The sequence below is a fragment of the Astyanax mexicanus genome, chromosome 20, assembly GCF_023375975.1.
Source record: "Astyanax mexicanus isolate ESR-SI-001 chromosome 20, AstMex3_surface, whole genome shotgun sequence".
NCBI lineage: Eukaryota > Metazoa > Chordata > Actinopteri > Characiformes > Acestrorhamphidae > Astyanax > Astyanax mexicanus.
In genome coordinates, this window is record NC_064427.1 from 24,090,930 (window position 1) to 24,099,152 (window position 8,223).

Genomic DNA, 8,223 nt, shown 5'->3' on the forward strand with positions numbered 1-8,223 from the left:
ACGGTGCAAAACACAATTATAACTCACGTAACACTGCTTAACCGAGATAATATATCTTGGTCTCACCCTTATTACTGAAATAAAGGGTTGTTACACTCAAAATATAACTTTTTGCTCCACTTTCGTGTACTTCTCCTACTAGTTCCCTCTCCTCTCCCTCGTCTCCCGCGCTCTCTCGCATCTCTCTCCCCACTCACTACCCTACTGCTCCCTCAAGTCCCTCCCCCACCAATCAGAACAGAGGAATCTTGACAGACACAGAATTTATCCAATAGTTACCTCTGACTGCTCTCCAAAACATTAGGAACAAGTTGCAGTCTAACTAACTTACTGATTCTTAAAGTGACAGTGTCTAATAGAACTGATTTACACAGTAAAAACATTAAAGGGTATCATTTTTGCCCAGGGCTACACTCTCCCCCTTCTAGAATTTTGATGTCCTCATCAAACATGAGGGTGAGCTACTGTTAAGCTTACATAAGCTAGCTATAGTTTTTGTTTGGTTTTCTTTGCACAACCAGAACACAAAGCCATAGGGTGACACCATATAGTTTGGCTTGAGCAGTTCTTGGCATCTAAATAGGTGCCATATCCTACCAACACACCCATGCTCAGAGTGTTGAGGGGATAACTTGATGGTTCCCCAAGCTCATCATAGGTAAGTCTTTGTACTGGTCTCTTTTCTCTACTTGGCCTTGTGCTTGGCATGTCCGCTTCGACACTCTCCTGTACACTCTCAGCTTCGACTCCTCCTGCTAGATCAGTCTCTGGAAAAGGATCCAAAGTTGGATTTGTCTCAGCATCCACAACTTCAGGAGTATGATCAGTATCATCTCTTGTCTCAACAGCTCTTTCAGTGCAGTTTGCTGAAGATATCTTGTGACCATCAGTGGCACTTGATTCTTGAACTCTAGCACGCAGATCAGGACACTGCAGTAAGTCATGCAATATCTGTTCACTGTCAAAGGCCACAGGATAGAAAGTTACAATTTCAGAATCCTCTGATTCATCAGCGCTTAGTACGACCTCTCTATCTTGAAGTTCACCACCAGAAGCTGTCTGGCTCTCTCTTTGTCTCTGCTGTCTTCTTGTCACAGGTCTTTTAGGCAGACTTTGTGCGTCTTCATCCATCGGCATTCTTACCAGACATCCAATAGGCAGCAGATGATTTCGATGAACTGTTTTCACCTCTCCACCACCACTTTCTGGCTTGACTCTGTAGACAGGCAGATTTTCCATCTTTCCAACAATGACATATGGCATGATTCTCCACTTGTTCTGTAGCTTGTGCTTGCCTGTGACACCAAAGTTTCTGAGTAACACGCGGTCTCCTTTCGCCAAGACCTGCTCCTTTACCAATCTGTCGTAGAATTTCTTGTTCCGTTCATGGTTCTTCACAGCTGCATCCGTGGCCAGCTTGTACGCATCATGAAGTTCCGATCTCAGCCTCGCAACATAGTTCTGGTAAGAAATGTTATCTTCACCTTCAGGACCAACCCCGAAACAAAGATCCACAGGGAGACGAGCCTCTCTGCCAAACATGAGCAGGTAAGGGGAGTAGCCAGTGGCATCGTTACGTGTGCAGTTGTAAGCATGCACTAACTGACTGATCTTCTGGCTCCACTTTTGCTTCTGTCTTGGATCTAGAGTGCCTAACATGGAGAGCAATGTTCTGTTGAACCTCTCTGGTTGAGGGTCTCCCTGGGGGTGATAAGGTGTAGTGCGAGATTTTCGGATGCCCAACATTCTCAGAAGCTCATGGATCAACTTGGACTCGAAATCACGCCCTTGGTCTGAGTGTATCCGAGCCGGAAGACCATAATGAACAAAGTACTTCTCAAACAGAACTTTGGCAACAGTGGAAGCTTTCTGGTCTTTTGTCGGGAAGGCCTGTGCGTAACGGGTGAAACTATCAGTCACCACAAGTATACTGCCAAATCCCTGAGTATCTGGCTCGAGTGATAAGAAATCGATGCACACTAGGTCTAATGGGCCTTGGCTCGGGATCTTATTCAGAGGAGCTGCTCTCTGAGGTAAGGTTTTCCGGGCAATGCATCGCCCACAGTTCTTGACATACTGCTCGATGTCAGCGCTCATCTTCGGCCAATAGAACCGGTTTCTTATCAGCTCAGCTGTCTTCTCTACACCTAAATGGCCACACTCATCATGGAGGGATCTCAACACCATGGGAAAGTAGACCTTGGGTAAGACGAGCTGTCTCACGTCTGTGCCTGGTGTCCTCTTCACAACTCTGTAGAGTAATCCATCAATTATTCTCAACCGTGGTCCTTCTCTTCTCAGCAACGCGGTCTCACGTGGCTCTCCCTTGTCACCCGTTTGCAAGCTCCCCTCAATGAGGGATTTCTTGATCGGTGCAATTATGGGATCTGAGTCTTGGGCGTTTTTAAGGTGAGTTGAACTTTGCAGCTCTAAACAACCAGTGTTCAAATGAGTTGGGAATGCATAGCAGTCTGGGATGGCAGCAGGAGTGATTCCCAGAAACACAGCACAGTTGGGGGAAATTCCATCCTGTGCACAGCGCACTTGCTTGCAGAGAGCTTTAATGCTGTCAGAGGACATGTCTCGCCATTCCCCACTCTCCTTGGAGAACACGTTTCTGGACAGAGAGTCTGCATCAATATTGTGACACCCTGGCCTGTACTGGACTGTGAAATTATATGCTGAGAGTGCAGCAAGCCAGCGATGACCAGTCGCATTTAACTTTGCAGTGGTGAGAACGTATGTTAGGGGGTTGTTATCAGTTCTAACGGTGAAGCTTGCCCCATACAGATAATCATGAAACTTGTCAACCACCGCCCATTTTAATGCTAGGAATTCAAGCTGGTGGACGGGGTAGTTCTTCTCTGACGAACTGAGCTTTCTGCTTGCAAAAGCAACTGGCCTGAGCCCCTCTGGGTACTCTTGGTTAAGAACAGCACCTAAACCATGCAGACTGGCATCTATATGGAGAACATAGGGCTTGGCTGGGTCGGCAAAAGCAAGAACAGGTGCATGAGTGAGGCAGTGAATTATCTGGTTGAACGCTTGGGTGCATGACTCATCCCACCGGTCACCAAAAGGTTCTTTGATCTTGAAGTAGGTTTTGTCACCTGCAGTCTTGGATGACTTTCTGCCCTTCTGTGTGGGTGGGTATCCCTTGGTCAACTCTGTGAGAGGTCGGACGATGATGGAATAGCTTTTAATGAAACGTCGATAATACCCACAGAACCCCAAGAATGACTGAAGAGAAGCAAGATCAGTGGGTTGCTTCCAGGCAGCCACTGCCTCAATCTTAGCAGGATCTGTTGCAATGCCCTGCTCCGACACAATGTGTCCCACATATGTCACTTGGGAACGACAGAACTGACACTTATCGATGGACAACTTTAGCCCACTCTCCTCCAATCTGTCAAGGACTTTCAGTAAGCGTTCTTCATGCTCTGCCAAGCTTTTCCCGAACACGATCAGGTCATCGAGGTATACTATCACTTCCAGCATGTGCATGTCACCTACTGCCCTCTCCATGAGACGTTGAAAGGTCGCTGGGGCCCCAGTGACCCCTTGCGGCATTCTCTGGAACTGAAAGAATCCGAGTGGGCATATGAAAGCAGTCTTCTCTTTGTCTTCATCTGCCATAGGGATCTGATAGTATCCACTACGTAAATCCAGAACAGAGAACCACTTACTACCACTTAAACAATCCAGTGCTTCATCAATACGTGGTACGACATACTGATCAGGAATGGTGTGTCGATTCAAAGTCCTGTAGTCCACACACATGCGTAACTGGCCAGACTTCTTTCTTGCCAGGACGATGGGAGATGCATAAGGGCTCCTTGACTCCTTTATGATTCCTGCAGCTAACAGGCCTTGCAAGTGTCGACGCAGATCATCTAGGTCAGCAGGCGCTATACGGCGGGACCTCTCCCGGAATGGCTTATCATCACGCAGTCTAATTCTATGCTCCACCCCTCTTGCCAGACCAACATCCCATTCCTCCAATGAGAAGACGTTTACTCTTTGTGCTAGTTTCTTAGAAAGTCTCTCTTTCCACTCTTCTGGAATCGGTGAGTTGGCAAAATCAAATACCACAGGGTCTATTTGTTGACGAACCTTTGACTTGTCTGGCTGTGCTACTGTTACAGTGTCTACTGCCTGAAGGTGAGCGAGGATAGTACCAGACGGAATGGAAACATCTTTAAGAGACTCATTCCTCAGCATGACTAAGAATTTGTTCTTGTCCAGTGTGGATGAGAACAACACTGTGGGCTGTACTAACACACTTGTGGGCAGAGCAAACGATGAAGCACGCTCTGTGATGAGGATACTCTTCTCCAGTGACTGAGTTTCTTTGACTTTACAAATTGCAATGTGGTCACTTGTGGCAGGAACAACTAGAGGACCAGGCCCAGGCCATCTAACATCAGCCACTCTGTCCCCAGCAGAAGCAGCAGCTCTTGTACTTGGGCTGGGTTGCACTGTAGATGGAGCAACAGCACATACTCTCATAGAGCACACTGGGTCGGAATTGGACTTTTTGTTGACAGAGTTGAAAGGACGAATTGTGTGAACATTGGTGCCCAGTAGAATTGGCACACTATCAGAACAACGAGGATCAGGGCACACTAGAGCAAGAACAGTGATGGGCCCTTTAATGCTGGACATGTTCTTTGGAAGTTCTAAGTCAACTTGGATGTAGCCACGGTATGGATAACTATCATCAGAGCCACTCAGACCCCAGATGAACAGACCACTCAACAGATGAAGAGGCTTGTGAGCTAGATGCTGTGAATACCAGCTTTCAAAGACAATTGTCACTTGTGAGCCACTATCGATGAGAGCAGTACACGGCTTTCCAGCAACTTTCACTTGGACCAAAGATGGAGGTCCTACTAACCCTCTGGGTATACAGTTTGACTTTCCTCTTACAACCCCTCGGTTTACATGGATCTTGGAGGAGTCTTCCTCAGAACGAACTGTTGATTCTCTCTTTCCATCCTTTGCGGCATGCCGTGCATGAATGAATTTCTGAATCACCTTCTGAGGGTCTTCTGGAGCTTGACACTTGGCTGATACATGTCCATCATCACCACAACGATAGCAGAAAAAGTCACTGTGGCTTCGGGTTGACAATGAGCTTGACTGGTTGAACTTAGAAGATGGCAGCTTGTGAGCAGACCTCTCAGTGGCTGGCTTGACGGCCATTACTTTGACCTGTTTACGCAGCTTCTTCACTTCTTTTTTCAATGCATTCACTTTCTTGTCATCCCCTGAGGATTCAGTCTTAAAACTAGGGGGCAAATGCACTTCAGCAGCTAAGGTTTGTACTGGCTGCAGAGAAGTGTAGTCACTAACTTGTTGTCTCAATTCTCTTATCTCATCTTGAAGACCTTGCATCTCATTGGAATGTGCCCTCGCACTCTTCACTTGGACAGATGTCATTGTTGAACTCAGCTTGTTTCGTGAAGCTTCATATCCTTCTTCTAAGCGGATTTCATTCAACAGCTGTAAGAAATTAGGTGGACTGTTCCTCCTTTCTCTTAGTCTCAGATTCAAAAGCATCAGGTCAGATGCAGTTGCACCTTTAATGAGTTGTTCTAGACGTGCTCCATTAGCAGCAGAGGCTGGGAGACCACCTCTCTGTACAACTTTGTTCAGAGCTTTCTCAATACGTCTTAGAAATTCAGAAAGTTTTTCCCCTGGTTTCTGGCAAAGGTGCCTGAATGCAAAGTAAAGCTCCTCCCCAGTCTCTGGGGTGCCAAAAGCATTCTCAATAGCATCAATGTACTCTTGGGAGGATGCATCTGAGTCGTTGAATCGAACAGCCTGCGCAATTTCAGATGCTGGACCTTTCAGGCTCTCCAAAATTCGCATTCGTTTCTCTTTATCTGGTCTTTCACAGGTGTCAACCATAAGACGGGCTTGCCCTAACCAGCTGTCTAGCTGCTCTTCACCAAGTGGAGTAGGCATGACTCCAGAGAATGTACGTAATCTCCTATATGCACTGCTCTCACTTGAGAATCTGCCTTGCTTGTCCATCAATTCTCCAACTGCTCGAATGATGGCATCAGGAGTACATGTCTGCGTTAGTTCTGCTTGGCTCAAAACAGGGTTCCCATCTGGTTTGTCTCGCTCAGTTGTGCACTCTGCTGAGGCTCCAACCAATCTCCAAGGCCTATCAGTGCCTGAAGGCAGCACATCTAGTGGTAGTCTCTTGACATTCACTTTTTCACGACATTCACACAGGACTGTTAAACTCTCAAGCTGGGGATCATACATCCTGCCTCGCACTCTGACTCGTCCAAGTGTTTTTACAGACTCGAGGGTTTCTTCAATGAAGCTGACTTCGGTGTCGTCAGGAATGTCTTTCACCAACAAGGCATTTTCAGGGTTGATGCCTTCCCCTTTACACCAATGGTGAAGTTGTGCCATGCTCTGGGTTGTGACTAACTTTGTCAGACTGTAAATATTCAGATTGTTTTTAAATTATTTTAAATCTGACTAGCTGCGATAAAGGTTCAGAACTCAAATGAAATATTTCAAATACTGTTTATGGACTGTTTTAGAAGAAACTTTAAAGCTTAAATGAAACTAGTGTGTCTGGTTTTACTAAACTATTTTATATCACTATTTTACAATATCACCTTACAGTAATTCCTTTTTAATAACTTAGTTCTTTGGGATTTTGAGATCTTATACTACAAACTTATTTTAACCATCCCAGCGGTGCCTCCATTTTATGTAGCACTCGTGCCTACTATCTGGTGATACTTCTCTATATATCTATAGCGGGTGAGGCTAGGGTTCGATGTTAAGAATTAGTGTTCAGATTTTAAACACAAAATAAAATATCCAACTTGTATTATTAATGAATAGTTAAAGATAAATGAATTAAACCAGACACAACTTTTAGGGTTTTATGAATTAGCTTTATAGATGTATATTTCTTATTATTTCTTATTATCTCAATGTTATGTTTTAGGGTTTATATATTATTATAAAATATATAAAATACAATATTATATTTAAATAAACCCCACAACTCACAATTTAAGAAAAACAAACACAAAATAAAGTGCTTAAACCTTAAATAAAATTGTCTTCAGTAAAGAAATAAGGTGGTGACAAGTTAAATAAAAAACAGAGCTCTGACCTTCTCACTGTACGAAATATTGCAGCTTATTTCAGCTCATAAACACCCCTTAAAACTGGAATGTAGCTTTCTTGAAAGTACACTGTAATGAAATTAGGCTAAGACTTAACTTTATCAATTTCACTCAGAGAATTAACACTTTCTGCTGACTTAACTCAGAATTATACACAAAATAGAGAATTAAACTTATCTAGTGAGGGGCGCCCCACACACACACACACACACACTCCAAAATAACAAATGTTGCAGGCCTGTATGATGCTTGGGTGCGTCGTGGCTACTCGGCTAGCCCCTTCAGAAACTTGGGAGATGTTTAGCTTACTGTTCGGAGTCTTTAAGAGAACAGGAACGGAGAACCAGGCGGATCAGAGGCACGGTGGAGGCAGAAATCTTCGTCAGAGGACCCACACTGCTTTACCTGGTCACAGGGGGTCTATCTGACCTTGGCTACGGTGTCGTCTTCCCGCCCGAACCACGCAGAGTGAATCAGTCCTGAGCGCTAGCTAGCTCCGTCACACTGAACTAGCATAATTAGCCAGTTAGCTTACTCGAGCAGCTAACTACAGTGCTTCAGTCCTTAAACACGGTGCAAAACACAATTATAACTCACGTAACACTGCTTAACCGAGATAATATATCTTGGTCTCACCCTTATTACTGAAATAAAGGGTTGTTACACTCAAAATATAACTTTTTGCTCCACTTTCGTGTACTTCTCCTACTAGTTCCCTCTCCTCTCCCTCGTCTCCCGCGCTCTCTCGCATCTCTCTCCCCACTCACTACCCTACTGCTCCCTCAAGTCCCTCCCCCACCAATCAGAACAGAGGAATCTTGACAGACACAGTATTTATCCAATAGTTAACTCTGACTGCTCTCCAAAACATTAGGAACAAGTTGCAGTCTAACTAACTTACTGATTCTTAAAGTGACAGTGTCTAATAGAACTGATTTACACAGTAAAAACATTAAAGGGTATCATTTTTGCCCAGGGCTACATATATATATATATATATATTTATATAATACATTTTCAGAAGGACTCGCTCCCTTTCAGTCTGACAGCCTGGCTA

General features: G+C 44.7%; 1 protein-coding gene across 1 annotated transcript; it reads right to left on the bottom strand.

Moving 5' to 3' along the window:
- Nucleotides 1-304: 304 nt before the first annotated feature.
- On the bottom strand, nt 305-6,717 carry LOC125784863 (uncharacterized). Its single transcript, XM_049468824.1, has one exon. It carries the CDS (start codon nt 6,430-6,432, stop codon nt 487-489), a length of 5,946 nt encoding a protein of 1,981 aa, XP_049324781.1. The 5' UTR covers nt 6,433-6,717; the 3' UTR covers nt 305-486.
- Between the last annotated feature and the right edge of the window lie 1,506 nt (nt 6,718-8,223).